The following is a 19,540-nucleotide window of genomic DNA, read 5'->3' as shown; positions in this document are numbered from 1 at the left end:
TGTATAACAAATGCAGTTCAGGAGGCAGCAAGTTGTCCTGTGGTTTAGGTCATGTGAATAACACCTATATGCAGAACTTTTCCTCTTTCCCTATGTCTATCACATCAATGCATGTAAAACGAGTCAAAAGACCATGGTGATAAACACCTCAAAGTGAACAATTCCTTTATAAACTGCAGTGGCTGCCATTTTGTGCACTGAACCCATATTTATCCCACTAATTCACTTGGGTACAATCACTAAAACAGTGTTAGCAAATGAAAAGAAACACAGACCGCGTTTGAGGTGCCAGCTTTAAGCAGACCTGAATGGGACAGGACACAGCCACGAGAGCAGAGTAGATTCGAGAGCACAACCACCACTTACCATCACTATTTGTCCCTTGTTCTTGAAGAAACTGCTGCCCATCGTTCCACTGCCGCTCCAGAAGCTGCTCTATACTGGTGGCCACTGGCAGAACACTTTCTGGGTTAATACTCCCCGACTGTTCATAGCGAGACGACAAACTGTTCAGGGGGGACCTGCAGGAAAACTAATAATGTCACTTGACCAGAAATTTGAACAGTGAAATCAGTAACTGATATTACATATAGCCTTTATATCTAAGTAAGCATTGAAAGATTAGCACTCATCGTTCTGAATTTATTATACAGTCACCAAAACATAGCCTGCAACATAGAAAAGAGCTGTTAGGGACATGCACACATTTTTATACCTCTGAGGAACTTCCCAGAATGAAGCTATATCAGAGATAAAAGTTGTTTAATGTAGTGAAAGATTTTTTCTTCACAGACTTCCTATATGTAATCAGCCTGTCAGAAGACCGCTGATAAGGGTGAAGTCTGGGTCCTGCTACAGCTTTACCAAATATAGAATATAACCACAACGTTAAACTGCTAAAGCTCTGCAAGTATTTGTACTTTTTTTTTTTTAATAATTACAATTTGAGATTAATATGTAGGCTATTTTATCACGTACGATTAATAAAAAAAAAAGTAAAAAGGCAAAGCACTAAAACATATTGTTAGATTCTGAGATATTTAGAACATTTAAAACCTCCTAATTACTTAAATTCAAATTTGAGCCGCCAAGCTTCAAACACATACAAAGCCCGACCCCTTAAAAAGCAAACAAGAAAAAAAAAAAAATACACTACACAATGCCATAGAAACACAAATCTTAATTGCTTAAAAGAATGCGAAGATCTGGTTTTCCAACAATCAGGACTGGTAATTGTTCTGCTGTTTACATTGCTAAACATGCAAAATAAAGCTTTTGCATTCAAAACACACAAGCTCCAAGAACAGGTGTCCTTCACAATATTCCACCTAATGGGCAGCTGAACCAACCTTTTCTCCAAAGCAAGATACAATTTCCCTAAAAAATGTACACAGGATTAAAAAGCTGTGATCAGTCTTTCAGTTGTCAGCCATGCTCCTTCGCAGGAGAATCCCCATATTGAAAAACAAATGCAAAAGTATTCTCCCTGGGACTGCTAGTCAATCTGACTTATGATCGCAGGCTTGCTACCAGGAATCTGGAGCCCGCAAATGAATTGCTAGGACCATGATGGACGAGCGCTTCCAAGGAGAGAGAATTGAGAACCACGGGGAACAAGCTCAACTTGCTGAATAAAGCCCACTTATTTTCAAAGCAGAAATTCCTGCCTCAACTCTTTAACTTATTTGAGTAATTACCTCTAAGACAAGGATGGTGAGGAAAGAAAACAAAACACACAAAAAAGAAACCCATCTCACAAACTGAGTAACAGCAATAAAAATATATACCTTGCAATTTCACCTATATAAAAGATTCATAACCCAGCAAGACTTTAGAATTGTCAATTAGGAACATGTAACGGGGCAAGAGAGTCCCCAAACTATTATTCCTGGTTTAAGTTAGAAAACTAACTTTAAATCTGAAAATGTACTCAACTTAAAATAGCAACTCTTTAAATAGCAAGTTAGGAGCCTTTAAAGTAAATGTCTGACCATAAATGTTTTAAGATATCCTACTACAGATCACTGTCTCCTTTTCAAAACCTCTGTGGAGGGCAAACAAAATATGGCAGCCCAGGCTCACAGCATGGCATGTGAGGTGAGTGAGATAAGGTGGAGGATGTCACAGTGAAAACCATAACACTCTAAGGAAATTCTGAAGAAAACTGATTGATTGATTGATTGATTAATAGTATTCCAAGACCAAAATAAGAATTTACTTACCGATAATTCTATTTCTCGGAGTCCGTAGTGGATGCTGGGGTTCCTGAAAGGACCATGGGGGATAGCGGCTCCGCAGGAGACAGGGCACAAAAGTAAAGCTTTCCGATCAGGTGGTGTGCACTGGCTCCTCCCCCTATGACCCTCCTCCAAGCCAGTTAGGTACTGTGCCCGGACGAGCGTACACAATAAGGGAGGAATTTTGAATCCCGGGTAAGACTCATACCAGCCACACCAATCACACCGTACAACTTGTGATCTAAACCCAGTTAACAGTATGATAACAGCGGAGCCTCTGAAAAGATTGCTCACAACAATAATAACCCGATTTTTGTAACTATGTACAAGTATTGCAGATAATCCGCACTTGGGATGGGCGCCCAGCATCCACTACGGACTCCGAGAAATAGAATTATCGGTAAGTAAATTCTTATTTTCTCTATCGTCCTAGTGGATGCTGGGGTTCCTGAAAGGACCATGGGGATTATACCAAAGCTCCCAAACGGGCGGGAGAGTGCGGATGACTCTGCAGCACCGAATGAGAGAACTCAAGGTCCTCCTCAGCCAGGGTATCAAATTTGTAGGATTTTACAAACGTGTTTGCCCCTGACTAAATAACCGCTCGGCAAAGTTGTAAAGCCGAGACCCCTCGGGCAGCCGCCCAAGATGAGCCCACCTTCCTTGTGGAATGGGCATTTACATATTTTGGCTGTGGCAGGCCTGCCACAGAATGTGCAAGCTGAATTGTATTACACATCCAACTAGCAATAGTCTGCTTAAAAGCAAGAGCACCCAGTTTGTTGGGTGCATACAGGATAACAGCAAGTCAGTTTTCCTGACTCCAGCCGTCCTGGAACCTATATTTTCAGGGCCCTGACAACATCTAGCAACTTGGAGTCCTCCAAGTCCCTAGTAGGTGCAAGGCACCACAATAAGCTGGTTCAGGTGAAACACTGACACCACCTTAGGGAGAGAACTGGGGACGAGTCCGCAGCTCTGCCCTGTCCGAATGGACAAACAAATATGGGCTTTTTTGAGAAAAAAAACACCAATTTGACACTCGCCTGGTCCAGGCCAGGGCCAAGAACATGGTCACTTTTCATGTGAGATGCTTCAAATCCACAGATTTGACTGGTTTTAAACCAATGTGATTTGAAGAATCCCAGAACTACGTTGAGATCCCACAGTGCCACTGGAGGCACAAAAGAGGGTTGTATATGCAATACTCCCTTGACAAAGTTCTGGACTTCAGGAACTGAAGCCAATTCTTTCTGGAAGAAAATTGACAGGGCCGAAATTTGAACCTTAATGGACCCCAATTTGAGGCCCATAGACACTCCTGTTTGCAGGAAATGCAGGAATCGACCGAGTTGAAATTTCTTTGTGGGGCCTTCCTGGCCTCACACCACGCAACATATTTTCGCCACATGTGGTGATAATGTTGTGCGGTCACCTCCTTTCTGGCTTTGACCAGGGTAGGAATGACCTCTTCCGGAATGCCTTTTTCCCTTAGGATCCGGCGTTCCACCGCCATGCCAACAAACGCAGCTGCGGTAAGTCTTGGAACAGACATGGTACTTGCTGAAGCAAGTCCCTTCTTAGCGGCAGAGGCCATAAGACCTCTGTAAACATCTCTTGAAGTTCCGGGTACCAAGTCCTTCTTGGCCAATCCGGAGCCATGAGTATAGTTCTTACTCCTCTACGTCTTATAATTCTCAGCACCTTAGGTATGAGAAGCAGAGGAGGGAACACATACACCGACTGGTACACCCACGGTGTTACCAGAACGTCCACAGCTATTGCCTGAGGGTCTCTTGACCTGGCGCAATACCTGTCCCGTTTTTTGTTCAGACGGGACGCCATCATGTCCACCTTTGGTATTTCCCAACGGTTTACAATCATGTGGAAAAAACTTCCCGATGAAGTTTCCACTCTCCCGGGTGGAGGTCGTGCCTGCTGAGGAAGTCTGCTTCCCAGTTTCCATTCCCGGGATGAAAACACTGCTGACAGTGCTATCACATGATTTTCCGCCCAGCGAAAAGTCCTTGCAGTTTTTGCCATTGCCCTCCTGCTTCTTGTGTCGCCCTGTCTGTTTACGTGGGCGACTGCCGTGATGTTTTTCCCACTGGATCAATACCGGCTGACCTTGAAGCAGAGGTCTTGCTAAGCTTAGAGCATTATAAATTTACCCTTAGCTCCAGTATATTTATGTGGAGAAAAGTCTCCAGACTTGATCACACTCCCTGGAAATTTTTTCCTTGTGTGACTGCTCCCCAGCCTCTCGGGCTGGGCTCCGTGGTCACCAGCATCCAATCCTGAATGCCGAATCTGCGGCCCTCTAGAAGATGAGCACTCTATAACCACCACAGGAGAGACACCCTTGTCCTTGGATATAGGGTTATCCGCTGATGCATCTGAAGATGCGATCCGGACCATTTGTCCAGCAGATCCCACTGAAAAGTTCTTGCGTGAAATCTGCCGAATGGAATTGCTTCGTAGGAAGCCACCATTTTCTACCAGGACCCTTGTGCAATGATGCACTGTTTTTAGGAGGTTCCTGACTAGCTCGGATAACTCCCTGGCTTTCTCTTTCGGGAGAAACACCTTTTTCTGGACTGTGTCCAGAATCATCCCTAGGCACAGCAGACGTGTCGTCGGGATCAGCTGCGATTTTGGAATATTTAGAATCCACCCGTGCTGTTGTAGCAGTATCCGAGATAGTGCTACTCCTACCTCCAACTGTTCCCTGGACTATGCCCTTATCAGGAGATCGTCCAAGTAAGGGATAATTAAGATGCCTTTTCTTCGAAGAAGAATCATCATTTCGGCCATTACCTTAGTAAAGACCCGGGGTGCCGTGGACAATCCAAACGGCAGCGTCTGAAACTGATAGTGACAGTTCTGCACCACGAACCTGAGGTACCCTTAGTGAGAAGGGCAAATTTGGGACATAGAGGTAAGCATCCCTGATGTCCCGGGACACTATATAGTCCCCTTCTTCCTGTTCGTTATCACTGCTCTGAGTGACTCCATCTTGATTTGAACCTTTGTAAGTGTTCAAAAAATTTTTAGATTTAGAATAAGTCTCACCTAGCCTTCTGGCTTCAGTACCACAATATAGTGTGGAATAATACCCCTTTTCTTGTAGTAGGAGGGGTAATTTAATTATCACCTGCTGGGAATACAGCTTGTGAATTTTTTCCCATACTGCCTCCTTGTCGGAGGGAGACCTTGGTAAAGCAGACTTCAGGAGCCTGCGAAGGGGAAACGTCTCGACATTCCAATCTGTACCCCTGGGATACTACTTGTAGGATCCAGGGGTCCTGTACGGTCTCAGCGCCATGCTGAGAACTTGTCAGAAGCGGTGGAACGCTTCTGTTCCTGGGAATGGGCTGCCTGCTGCAGTCTTCTTCCCTTTCCTCTATCCCTGGGCAGATATGATCTTATAGGGACGAAAGGACTGAGGCTGAAAAGACGGTGTCTTTTTCTGCAGAGATGTGACTTAGGGTAAAAACGGTGGATTTTCCAGCAGTTGCCGTGGCCACCAGGTCCGATGGACCGACCCCAAATAACTCCTCTTCCTTTATACGGCAATACACCTTTGTGCCGTTTGGAATCTGCATCACCTGACCCCTGTCGTGTCCATAACATCTTCTGGCAGTTATGGACATCGCATTTACTCTTGATGCCAGAGTGCAAATATCCCTCTGTGCATCTCGCATATATAGAAATGCATCCTTTAAATGCTCTATAGTCAATAAAATACTGTCCCTGTCAAGAGTATCAATATTTTTAGTCAGGGAATCCGACCAAGCCACCCCAGCTCTGCACATCCAGGCTGAGGCGATCGCTGGTCGCAGTATAACACCAGTATGTGTGTATATACTTTTTATGATATTTTCCAGCCTCCTGTCAGCTGGTCCTTGAGGACGGCCCTATCTATAGACGGTACCGCCACTTGTTTTGATAAGCGTGTGAGCGCCTTATCCACCCTAAGGGGTGTTTCCCAACGCGCCCTAACTTCTGGCGGGAAAGGGTATACCGCCCATAATTTTCTATCGGGGGGAACCCACGCATCATCACACACTTTATTTAATTTATCTGATTCAGGAAAAACTATGGTAGTTTTTTCACATCCCACATAATACCCTCTTTTGTGGTACTTGTAGTATCAGAAATATGTAACACCTCCTTCATTGCCTTTAACGTGTGGCCCTAATAAGGAATACGTTTGTTTATTCACCGTCGACACTGGATTCAGTGTCCCTGTCTGTGTCGACCGACTAAAGTAAACGGGCGTTTTAAAACCCCTGACGGTGTTTTTGAGACGTCTGGACCGGTACTAATTGTTTGTCGGTCGTCTCATGTCGTCAACCGACCTTGCAGCGTGTTGACATTATCACGTAATTCCCTAAATAAGCCATCCATTTCGGTGTCGACTCCCTAGAGAGTGACATCACCATTACAGGCAATTGCTCCGCCTCCTCACCAACATCGTCCTCCTACATGTCGACACACACGTACCGACACACAGCACACACACAGGGAATGCTCTGATAGAGGACAGGACCCACTAGCCCTTTGGAGAGACAGAGGGAGAGTTTGCCAGCACACACCAAAAACGCTATAATTATATAGGGACAACCTTATATAAGTGTTTTCCCTTATAGCATCTTTTTTATATATTTCTAACGCCAAATTAGTGCCCCCCCTCTCTGTTTTAACCCTGTTTCTGTAGTGCAGTGCAGGGGAGAGCCTGGGAGCCTTCCCTCCAGCCTTTCTGTGAGGGAAAATGGCGCTGTGTGCTGAGGAGATAGGCCCCGCCCCTTTTTCGGCGGCCTCGTCTCCCGCTCTTAACGGATTCTGGCAGGGGTTAAATATCTCCATATAGCCTCCGGAGGCTATATGTGAGGTATTTTTAGCCAAAATAGGTTTTCATTTGCCTCCCAGGGCGCCCCCCTCCCAGCGCCCTGCACCCTCAGTGACTGCCGTGTGAAGTGTGCTGAGAGGAAAATGGCGCACAGCTGCAGTGCTGTGCGCTACCTTTAGAAGACTGAGGAGTCTTCTGCCGCCGATTCTGGACCTCTTCTTATTTCAGCATCTGCAAGGGGGCCGGCGGCAAGGCTCCGGTGACCATCCAGGCTGTACCTGTGATCGTCCCTCTGGAGCTGATGTCCAGTAGCCAAGAAGCCAATCCATCCTGCACGCAGGTGAGTTCACTTCTTCTCCCCTAAGTCCCTCGTTGCAGTGATCCTGTTGCCAGCAGGACTCACTGTAAAATAAAAAACCTAAGCTAAACTTTTCTAAGCAGCTCTTTAGGAGAGCCACCTAGATTGCACCCTTCTCGGCCGGGCACAAAAATCTAACTGGCTTGGAGGAGGGTCATAGGGGGAGGAGCCAGTGCACACCACCTGATCGGAAAGCTTTACTTTTGTGCCCTGTCTCCTGCGGAGCCGCTATCCCCCATGGTCCTTTCAGGAACCCCAGCATCCACAAGGACGATAGAGAAAAATAGATTACCAAGCTGCTTCTTACAACCTTCCATGGTTAGTTATGGTGACAAGCATAACTAATTTTACATTGAATTGCTTCTTTAAAGGAAACATCACAATCACAGTGCCAGTGCAGCCACTGGCACAGCATTATAAAAACTAAAGGCCCGTACACACAGGGCGATATATATATATTGATCGGCCCTGCAGGACAGCCGGTCACATCTTCCTTTGTTTAAGGCCATATACAAGATTGAAACCCATGACCTTCCATATTGCAGTCAGGCATCTTACTCATTGAGCTAATTGCTCTTGTATGGGATGAGAGTACTTTGAAATGTGTGCCTTAAATAGAGGAGTGTGTGACAGAAGTGCTTAGGGACGGGGTGGTGGAGGGGATTTGGCAGGTGATCCCGAGGATTCAAGAGAAGGAAGTAGCAAGTGAGATTGATTAAACCAGAAAATTGACAAGCACTGCAGAACAGTGCCCCCAGCCTTGCAGTGCACTGTGCGGTGGCACATGTTGTACCACCCTAGTTACGGCCCTGCCATCAGGTATACTGATATGGAGACATATTGTAAAGAATTTAGATTTTGCAGTTGTAGTGCAATAATATTCAAGGATTATATGTAATGTGGGAAACTGTGATATCTGTGGCCCTGTGTGTCATGGGAGCCATTGGAAAGCATATGGAGCTTCCATAACTGGCAAGCCCTCTTCTTGAAATACTGCCTGAGCTGGAGGACCCCAAATGCCACCTGGTTACCCTGCAGATAACAGTGATGTATCAAACCTTTGGAGAGAGATAACGTACCAGCCAGTTTGTAATTTTTCAAACATAACCTGAGAAAGGAGTTCGAAACTGAACTTTCTCTCACCAAGCTTTGATACATTGCCACCAAATAACTCCTTTCAGCTGCAGACTCTCATAGTGAGGTAAAATATAAAAGCCAGTTTGGAAGTAAGTTTACATGGAGGATATATCCCATGCCCCTCACTTACAATTATATTTAATTGTTTCAGAAGATGGTAATTGTGCACCAAAAGCAGCCTCTCACTAGCACAGGTGGCTATACATGCTTTTAACCATCTGAGTACAACGTAGGTGCAGTTAGTTGTTTTTTTTTGCTAATAAGAAAATACACATTTGAGACAAGAATTTTGCTACACCATATTGGGCACAACTTGCAAAAGAATTAGTTGCACTTGTGTGAATAGATGAAATCAGTACCACAACCCCTTGTTGTTGATATAGAAAAGCAATAGTGAGGCAAAGGTCTTCTAAAGCCAATAGATTAACGCAAAATCGAGCAGATGAAATCATTTGATTAAGCAGACCAGTGACAACCTTTATAACTATATGGAACTATATACACTATTTGGACAAAAGTATTTGGATGCCTGGCCATTACTCCAACAGGGACTGTAATGACATTGTATTCAATTCCATATACTTTAATATGTAGTTGGTCCCACCTTTTGCAGCTATAACGGCTTCCACTCTTCTTGGGAGACTTTTCACAAGATTGTGGTGTGTTTCTGTGGGAATTTGTGCTTGCATTCATTCTGTAGAGCATTTATGAGGTCAGGCACTGATGTTGGACGAGTAGGACTGGCTCGAAATTGCAGTTCCAGATCAACCCAAAGGTGCTTGATGGGGTTAAGGTAAGGGCTATATGCGGGCCAATCAATTTGCTCTGATCAAACTATGGGGCAGATGTATTAACATTGAGAAGGCATAAGAAAGTGATAAACCAGTGATAAATGCAAGGTGATAAACGCACCAGTCAATCAGCTCCAATATGTAAATTAACAGTTAGGAGCTGATTGGCAGGTGTGTTTATCACCTTGCACTAATCACCGGTTTATCACTTCCTTATGCTGTCTCCAGGATTAATACATCTGCCCCCATTGTCTTTAAAGTTCTTGCTTTGTGCACTGGGGCACAGTCATGTTGCAATAGAATAGGGCCTTCCACAAACTGTTACCACAAAGTTGGAAGCATAGCATTGTCCAAAATGTCTTGGTATACTGAAGTATTAAAATTGCCCTTCACTGGAGATAAGGGGCCTAGCCCAAACCCTGAAAAAAAGCCCCATACCATAATCCCTCCTCCACCAAACTTCACAGTTGGCATAATGCAGTCAGGCAGGTAACATTCTCCTGGCATCCGCCAAACCCAGACTCGCCCATCTGACTGCCAAACAGCTAAGCGTGATTCGTCACTCCACAGAACACGTTTCCACTACTCCACAGTCAAGTGTTTACACCACTCCATCAGATGCTTGGCATTGGACTTTGTGATGCGAGTCTTCCATGCAGCTGCCCAGTCATGGACACCCATTTCATTAAGCTCCCGACGAATAGTTTTAATTTTACGTAGTCCTCCACTTAATGGCTGAGTTGCTGTTACTTATACTTTCTAATAATCTCACTTACAGTTGACCATGGAATATCCAGCAGGGATGAAATTTCACAAACCTTCTTATTGCAAAGGTGGCATCCTGATACAGTATCACACTTGAAGTCACTGAACTCTTCAGAACGACCTGGTTTGTACCACAAATGTTTGCAAATGGAGACTAGGTGCTTGATTTTATGATTTTATACACTTGTGGCAACGTGTTTGATTGAAACATCTGAATTCAATAATTAACAAGTGTGGCCAAATACTTTTGTCCATATAGTGTATAAGTATAGATATCCAGAATCCAACTGTAGTGAAAAGTACACACTACTCTATATGCAGAGGGCATAGTCTTTATATATACAGTATCTATATACACACACACATTATATACACACACACATACATCTATATATCTCAATTTATCTTTCTGCGGCAGGGTCCACAGGTTATCCACAGGATAACAATAGGATATGATGAAGCGACAGCAGAATTGCACAAATCGGTCAAGTTTTCCGGCCTCCCAGCATGCAATGGGCCCGTCCATATGTCTCCGCCTCCTGGCTCAGGCAAATCAGTTTTCTGTTTGGTGCAGCAGGAGCCGGACCATGGTCAGAGGGCTGCTGGTTTTTAGCAGCCCTAAGCTTTCTTATTTTATTTTTATAGTCTTACTATTTTTTCTGAGCAATTGGTGGGCGTCTGTGTCGTATATACTAGCAGGTCCAGCAGACGTTACCAGGCTGTGGCCGGAGCACGGGGAGAAGGTAAGGCATCAGTTCCGCTTAGAAGGGGAATATGGACACAGCTGCACTGTTTTGGGAGGAGACTACCAAACAGTCGCTGACGCGGCTGCCACCTCGGGTGCACCAGCGCTAGGCCTTAGGGATCATAGGCTCCAGGAATAGTATGAGGCCGCGATCCCTAGGGTTGTCAGCAGTGGGGAGTCAGACGCTCTCCTGGTCGCCCATCCCCCCTGTTCATTACCAGTTTCCTCCAAGTCTCCCGCCATGAACTGTTTCCCGCTTCCGTCTTAGACGCTGTACACGAAGGGGACTCAGTCGCAGCATAGGCGGCTGTGTGCTTGGTGCATCTGTGTTCACTGAGCGTTCACTAACGTATTGATCGGTCCTAGAAGCGAGGTGAGTCTCCCTGTATCCCACTCTACTGAGTACGGGTAATACAGCACTAAGTCTCTATCTACCTTTTTGAGTATGAATAGTTAGATAAGTGCCTATTGCATATAAGTCTGTATACATTTACTGTTGTTTCTTTCACAATGCGTCTGAATACGGTAGATCTGTTTAAACATGATTCAGTAATATGTTCTCCTACATACTTCAAATGTAGTTGTAGTTGATGATGTGCTCATATTGCTTATTATACTAATGTATAACATGTGACTGAATGCTAGTGTGATTGCTGACTTTACTATATTCTGTCAGCTTTGTTCTATTCCGATCCTCAATGCTGGTGCATGCGTAGGGTCGGATTGTATGTCACTTTAAAAAGCTTAAAGTGATTACAGTCACAAATTGTGCAGTACACTGTGGAAGTGTTGATTATTTATCATGTCTTAGAGCGGCAAAGTTGAAGTAGGTAAACTCACAGCAACACCAACACTCATATCATGTTTGTCTTGCAAAGCTGTGTTATCCTCTCAGGATCTGGATCAGGATGGTTTATGTGCAAATTGTTTTCGCTTTCACCAGGGGTTCTTGAAAAATACAAGGCAGATTCAGGTGCAGGTTGATCCACCTTGGGCTATGTTTGCACAGACTTTATCCAGTATAGCTGAACAGATAATTCCTCCAACTCCTGTGCCGGGGATAGGTTACACGATTAAGCCTTACATGCAGCTTCCCACCTGTGGTGTATCACTTCCAGCAGCAGTCTCTCAAAAGAAACAGGCTGATAAGCCAGTGGTAAGTAAATCTTCATCCTCACAGGCCACACATGGTTCAGATGAGGATTCATTGGAGGATGAAAGCTCAATTAATTCTACTTCGGCATACGAAGAGGAGGAGGAAGGTCTCAGCTCAGTAGATATAGCTGAGTTAATTAAAGCAATGAAAGCCATTCTATCCTTAGAGTATTCAGCAGAGCCTGTGTTAAAAACCAAGACACCTTTATTTAAATGTCCCAAAACAGCTAAGACTGAGTTTCCAGGGTCAGAGCAGCTGACAGAAATCATGGAAGTGGCTTGGGCTACGCCTAATAAGTTTAGAATTCCTAAGAAATGGAATTCTAATTATCCTCTTCCAGCTGGGGATTGTTTAAAAAGGAAGGTGGCTCCTACAGTAGATACGCATGTGATTCGTTTAATGCGAAAATCTACATTACCTTTGCCTTCAATATCATTAAATGATGTCACGGATAGGAGAGTGGATGGTTTTCTAAAAACCATTTTTTCCCGGCCTGGGGCAGTCATAAGGCCAGCCATGGCTTCAGCTTGGATGGCAAAGGCAGTGGCTGCCTGGGCTGATGCATTGGAGGGGGATTTTTAAATACCATCTAGAGAGCAAAAATCCCACATAGCACATATAAAAACAGGCTGCAATGTTCTTGGAAGAAGCAGCATTGGATATGGGTACTATGGCCTCCAGGGCATCAGCTTCAACAATAGCTGCTCGCAGAGCAGTTTGGCTACGTACGTGGAAAGCGGATTCAGAATCTAAGGTGGTTTTGGAATCTTTGCCCTTTTTTGGAGATATTCTTTTTGGTAAAGAATGGACAGATATTTTGAAGTCAGAAGCAGAATCGAAGAAGGTCACGTTTCCTTCCACATACAATTTCAAACCTAAAGTTCCGGCTTTTCTGCCCTTTCGATCTCAAGGAAAATCTAAAGGTAAAAGTGATTGCAGGCAGTCCCAATACAACAAGTCTGGTAGGACTAAAAAAGTATTGGGCTACCAGAGGACCGGGTGGTAAAACAGATAACAAGCCATTAGCCTGATGGTGCGAGCCTCCACCTGGGAGACCCCAGGGTGGGGGGCCGACTTCTTCAGTTTGCAGAGATCTGGCAGCAGTCTACAACAGATGCCTGGGTGCAGGAAGCGGTATCTCTAGGTTATTTGCCTTCAAGAAGTACCCTCCTTTTAGCTCAGAAGCCAAATTGGTCATTTCAGCCCATTCTCAATCTCAAAGTGCTGAACAAATACATTTGGGTACCTCAGTTTCACATGGAGACTTTACGTTCCATTATTTTGGCCATGGAGCCAGGGGATTATATGGTATCCCTGGATATACAGGATGCTTACCTACATGTTCCTATAGCACTGTCCCATCAGTGCTATCTCAGGTTCGCTATCCTCCAACAGCATTTTCAGTTCCAGACCCTACCTTCTGGGTTAGACACAACCCCCAGAGTATTTACCAAGATTATGGTGGTAATGGAAGCATATCTCCACCAGCAGGAGATAAGAATTTTTCCATACCTCGACGATCTTTTAATCCTGGCACAATCGCAGGAATTACTCCTATGTCGTCTGCAGAACTATGGGTGGCTCATAAATTGGGCAAATTCATCTCTGGTTCCGTCACAGTGGATGACTCACTTGGGGGCTGTACTGGATTCAAGTCTTCAGAGAGATATCAAAGGTTCAGTCAAGGATTCAGGACTTGCTACACAGTCAAATGGTATCCATTCATGCAGCAATGCGTGTGATGGGTTTGATGGTGTCAACATTCGACATGGTAGAGTATGCACAATTCCACTTGAGGTCTCTGCAGCGTCTGATTCTTGCCAAATGGTATGGGTTGCATCAGACGATAAAAACAGACACTATGGTTCTTACAATAGAAGTTAGAAGGTCATTAGCCTGGTGGCTACAGACACCCCATTTGGACAAGGGGAGACCCTTTTGGATATCAGATTAGGAAGTTCTGACGACAGATGCCAATCTCCAGGGCTGGGGAGCAGTGTCAGGAAGGCTGGGTTTCCAGGGGCAATGGACCAAGGAAGAAGGTTGTCTACCAATAAATATATTGGAACTTCGGGCCATATACATGGCACTGATTCAGGCAAAGGAAATTCTTCTGGGAACACCGATCCAGGTCCGCTCAGACAATGCGACGGCAGTAGCGTACCTCAACCATCAGGGACGAACTCGCAGCTGAAAAGCAATGAAAGAGGTAAGTCACATACTAAAGTGGGCAGAACTTCATCATCCAGCCTTGTCCGCAGTGTTTGTTCCGGGAGTCCTAAACTGGGAAGCGGACTTTCTCAGTCGACACGCCATTCAGGCAAGCGAATGGGCTCTACACCCGGAGGTCTACCAGACTCTAGTAGACAAGTGTGGGTTGCCAGAGATAGATCTCATGGCATTCCATCTGAACAACAAAGTGCTCGCATATGGGTCAAGAACAAAGGATCCCAGAGCGATCTTTGCGGATGCCCTGTCTGTGAGATGGGACTTTCATCTGGCTTATGCGTTTCCTCCAATCACCCTGGTACCCAGGGTGATGAGAAAGATAAAGCAAGGGAAAGGTGACAAGATACTAATAGCTCCGGCTTGGCCCAGAAGGCATTGGTATACAGATCTGCAGAGAATGTCGATGGATGCTCCACTTCTGCTCCCTCAACGTCCAGATCTACTGATGCAGGGTCCTTGTTATCACAGACATCTGGATCGACTGTCTTTGATGGCGTGGCTCTTGAAACCTCTATTCTGAAGTCAAGAGGATTCTCACAACAGGTAATTCAAACTACGCTCAGAGCAAGGAAACCTTCCTCAGCTTGCATTTATCACCGAATATGGCAAACCTATATTCATTAGTGCAGTGAACGGAAAATGGACCCTAAGTCTTTCAGAGTTTCCAGGGTCTTAGCATTCCTTCAGGAAGGAATGGATAAAGATTTGAAGGTGGCTTCCTTGAGAGTGCAAATGTCGGCATTGACTGTATGGTTCCAAAAGAAAATTGCCAACTTATAGGATGTGCGCACTTTTTTCCAGGGAATGCTGTGCATTCAACCTCCTTTTGTTCCTCCTACAGTGCTTTGGGACTTAAGTCTAGTCCTGAAGCCCTTCAAGTTGCCCCATTTGAACCACTTAATAATTGGCTCTTAAATGGTTGACAGCTACAGCTCTCTTTCTACTGGCTATGGTGTCAGGTAGAAAAGTATTAGATTTAGGGGCTTTATCATATCATTCCCATTTCTGATTTTTTATCCAGATAAAGCAGTTCTAAGAACTAGATTTGGGTATCTTCCGAAGGTGGTGTCTAAATTCCACCTTAATAATAAGAATTTACTTACCGATAATTCTATTTCTCGGAGTCCGTAGTGGATGCTGGGGTTCCTGAAAGGACCATGGGGAATAGCGGCTCCGCAGGAGACAGGGCACAAAAAAGTAAAGCTTTTACCAGATCAGGTGGTGTGCACTGGCTCCTCCCCCTATGACCCTCCTCCAGACTCCAGTTAGGTACTGTGCCCGGACGAGCGTACACAATAAGGGAGGCAATTTGAATCCCGGGTAAGACTCATACCAGCCACACCAATCACACCGTACAACTTGTGATCTAAACCCAGTTAACAGTATGATAACAGAAAGAGCCTCTTAAAGATGGCTCCTTAACAATATAACCCGAATTTGTTAACAATAACTATGTACAGTATTGCAGATAATCCGCACTTGGGATGGGCGCCCAGCATCCACTACGGACTCCGAGAAATAGAATTATCGGTAAGTAAATTCTTATTTTCTCTATCGTCCTAAGTGGATGCTGGGGTTCCTGAAAGGACCATGGGGATTATACCAAAGCTCCCAAACGGGCGGGAGAGTGCGGATGACTCTGCAGCACCGAATGAGAGAATTCCAAGTCCTCTTTTGCCAGGGTATCAAATTTGTAGAATTTTACAAACGTGTTTTCCCCCGACCACGTAGCTGCTCGGCAGAATTGTAATGCCGAGACCCCTTGGGCAGCCGCCCAAGATGAGCCCACCTTCCTTGTGGAATGGGCCTTAACAGATTTAGGCTGTGGCAGGCCTGCCACAGAATGAGCAAGTTGAATTGTGTTACAAACCCAACGAGCAATCGTCTGCTTAGACGCAGGGGCACCCAACTTGTTGGGTGCATATAGTATCAACAGCGAGTCAGATTTTCTGACTTCAGCCGTCCTTGAAATGTATATTTTTAAGGCTCTGACAACGTCCAACAACTTGGAGTCCTCCAAGTCGCCAGTGGCCGCAGGCACCACAATAGGTTGGTTCAGGTGAAACGCTGATACCACCTTAGGGAGAAAATGCGGACGAGTCCTCAGTTCTGCCCTATCCGAATGGAAGATTAGATAAGGGCTTTTATAAGATAAAGCCGCCAATTCAGATACTTTCCTGGCGGAAGCCAGGGCCAGTAACATAGTCACTTTCCATGTGAGATATTTAAAATCCACCTTTTTCAATGGTTCAAACCAATGGGATTTGAGGAAATCTAAAACTACATTTAGATCCCACGGTGCCACCGGAGGCACCACAGGAGGCTGTATATGCAGTACTCCTTTAACAAAAGTCTGTACCTCAGGAACTGAGGCCAATTCTTTTTGGAAGAATATTGACAGGGCCGAAATTTGAACCTTAATAGATCTCAATTTGAGACCCATAGACAATCCTGATTGTAGGAAATGTAGGAAACGACCCAGTTGAAATTCCTCCGTCGGAACACTCCGATCCTCGCACCACGCGACATATTTTCGCCAAATGCGGTGATAATGTTTCGCGGTGACTTCCTTCCTTGCCTTAATCAAAGGTAGGAATGACTTCTTCTGGAATGCCTTTCCCTTTTAGGATCTGGCGTTCAAACGCCATGCCGTCAAACGCAGCCGCGGTAAGTCTTGAAAGAGACAGGGACCCTGTTGTAGCAGGTCCCTTCTCAGAAGTAGAGGGCACGGGTCGTCCGTGACCAACTCTTGAAGTTCCGGGTACCAAGTCCTTCTTGGCCAATCCGGAGCCACTAGTATTGTTCTTACTCCTCTTCACCGTATAATCTTCAATACCTTTGGTATGAGAGGCAGAGGAGGAAACACATATACTGATTTGTACACCCAAGGTGTTACCAGTGCGTCCACAGCTATTGCCTGTGGATCTCTTGACCTGGCGCAATACTTGTCCAGTTTCTTGTTGAGGCGAGACGCCATCATGTCTACCATTGGTCTTTCCCAACAGTTTATTAGCATGTGGAAGACTTCTGGATGAAGACCCCCCTCTCCCGGGTGAATATCGTGTCTGCTGAGGAAGTCTGCTTCCCAGTTGTCCACGCCCGGGAAGAACACTGCTGACAGTGCTATTACGTGATTCTCCGCCCAGCGAAGAATCTTGGCAGCTTCTGCCATTGCACTCCTGCTTCTTGTGCCGCCCTGTCTGTTTACATGGGCGACCGCCGTGATGTTGTCCGACTGAATCAACACCGGTTTTCCTTGCAGGAGTGGTTCCGCCTGGCTTAGAGCATTTTAGATTGCTCTTAGTACCAGAATGTTTATGTGAAGAGACTTTTCCAGGTTCGTCCATACCCCCTGGAAGTTTCTTCCTTGTGTGACTGCTCCCCAACCTCTCAGGCTGGCGTCCGTGGTCACCAGGATCAAATCCTGTATGCCGAATCTGCGGCCCTCCAATAGATGAGCCTTTTGCAACCACCACAGAAGATATACCCTTGTCCTTGGCGACAGGGTTATTCGCAGGTGCATCTGAGGATGCGACCCTGACCATTTGTCCAACAGATCCCTTTGGAAAATTCTTGCATGGAATCTGCCGAATGGAATTGCTTCGTAAAAAGCCACCATTTTTCCCAGGACTCTTGTGCAGTGATGTACAGACACCTTTCCTGGTTTTAGGAGGTTCCTGACAGGTCGGATAACTCCTTGGCTTTTTCCTCGGGAAGAAAAACCTTTTTCTGAACCGTGTCCAGAATCATCCCTAGGAACAGCAGACGTATCGTCGGAAAACAGCTGCGATTCTTGGAATATTTAGAATCCAGTCGTGCCGTCGAAGAACTACTTTAGATAGTGCTCTTCCGACCTCCAACTGTTCTCTGGAACTTGCCCTTTTTAGGTCGTGCAAGTAAGGGATAATTTAGATGCCTTTTTTCTTTGAAGAAACATCTTTTCGGCCATTACCTTGGTAAAAAGGCCCGGGGTGCCGTGGATAATTCAAACGGCATCGTCTGAAACTGATATTGACAGTTCTGTACCACGAACCAGAGGTACCCTTGATGAGAAGGACAAAATTTGGACATGGAGGTAATCCTTGATGTCCAGGGACACCATATAGTCCCCTTTTTTCCGGTTCGCTATCACTGCTCTGAGTGACTTTATCTCGATTTGAACCTTTTATGTAAGTGTTCAAACATTTTAGATTTAGACTATGTGTCACCAAGCCGTCTGGCTTCAGTACCACAATATAGTGTGGAAAAATAATACCCTTTTCCTTGTCGTAGGAGGGGTACTTTGATTATCACCTGCTGGATATACAGTTTGTGAATTGTTTCCAATGCTGCCTCCCTGTCGGAGGGAGCCGTTGGTAAAGCAGACTTCAGGAACCTGCGAGGAGAAGATGTCTCGACTCTCCAATCTTTACCCCTGGGATAATACTCGTACGATCTAGGGGTCAACTTGCGAGTGATCCCACTGCGCCCTGAGACTCTTGAGACTACCCCCCCACCTTGAGTCCGCTTGCACGGCCCCAGCGTCATGCTGAGGACTTGGCAGACGCGGTGGAGGGCTTCTTTTCCTGGGAAAGGGCTGCCTGCTGCAGTCTACTTCCCTTACCTCTATGTCTGGGCAGATATGACTGGCCTTTTGCCTGCATGCCCTCATGGGAAAGGAAAGATTGAGGCTGAAAAGACGGTGTCTTTTTTAGCTGAGATGTAACTTGGGGTAAAAAAGGTTGGATTTCCCAGCTGTTGCTGTGGTCCCCAGGTCCGATGGACCGACCCCCAAATAACTCCTTCCCTTTATACAGCAATACTTCCATCTGCCGTATGGGATCTGTATCACCTGACCACTGTCGTGTCCCTGACATCTTCTGGGAGATATGGACAACGCACTTATCTTGATGCCAGAGAGCAAATATCCCTCTGTGCATCTCACATACATATATATAGAATGCATCCTATTAAATGCTCTACATGAATAAAATATTTTCAGTCAGGGAATCCGACCAAGCCAACCCAGCACTGCATCTCCAGGCTGATGGCGATCGCTGGTCGCAGTATAACCACCGTATGTGTGTATATACTTTTTAGGATATTTTTCCAGCTTCCTATCAGCTGGCTCCTTGAGGGCGGCCGTATCTGGAGACGGTAACGCCACTTGATAAGCGTGTGAGCGCCTTATCACCCTAAGGGGTGTTTCCCAACGTACCCTAATTTCTGGCGGGAAAGGGTATAACGCCAATATTTGCTATCGGGGTAACCCTACGCATCATCACACACTT

General features: G+C 45.5%; 1 protein-coding gene across 8 annotated transcripts in view; it reads right to left on the bottom strand.

Moving 5' to 3' along the window:
• MLLT10 (MLLT10 histone lysine methyltransferase DOT1L cofactor) overlaps positions 1–19,540 on the bottom strand; it is a 385,956-nt gene that overhangs the window by 29,307 nt on the left and 337,109 nt on the right. For all 8 annotated transcript variants that reach the window (XM_063921568.1, XM_063921569.1, XM_063921575.1 and 5 more), the window contains one exon: positions 367–521. In XM_063921568.1, coding sequence (XP_063777638.1) covers positions 367–521 — 155 coding nt within the window. The remainder of the gene's footprint in view (positions 1–366; positions 522–19,540) is intronic.

This window comes from Pseudophryne corroboree, chromosome 5, assembly GCF_028390025.1.
Source record: "Pseudophryne corroboree isolate aPseCor3 chromosome 5, aPseCor3.hap2, whole genome shotgun sequence".
Taxonomy (NCBI): Eukaryota; Metazoa; Chordata; class Amphibia; order Anura; family Myobatrachidae; genus Pseudophryne; species Pseudophryne corroboree.
This window is presented reverse-complemented; position numbering and strand designations above follow the sequence as displayed.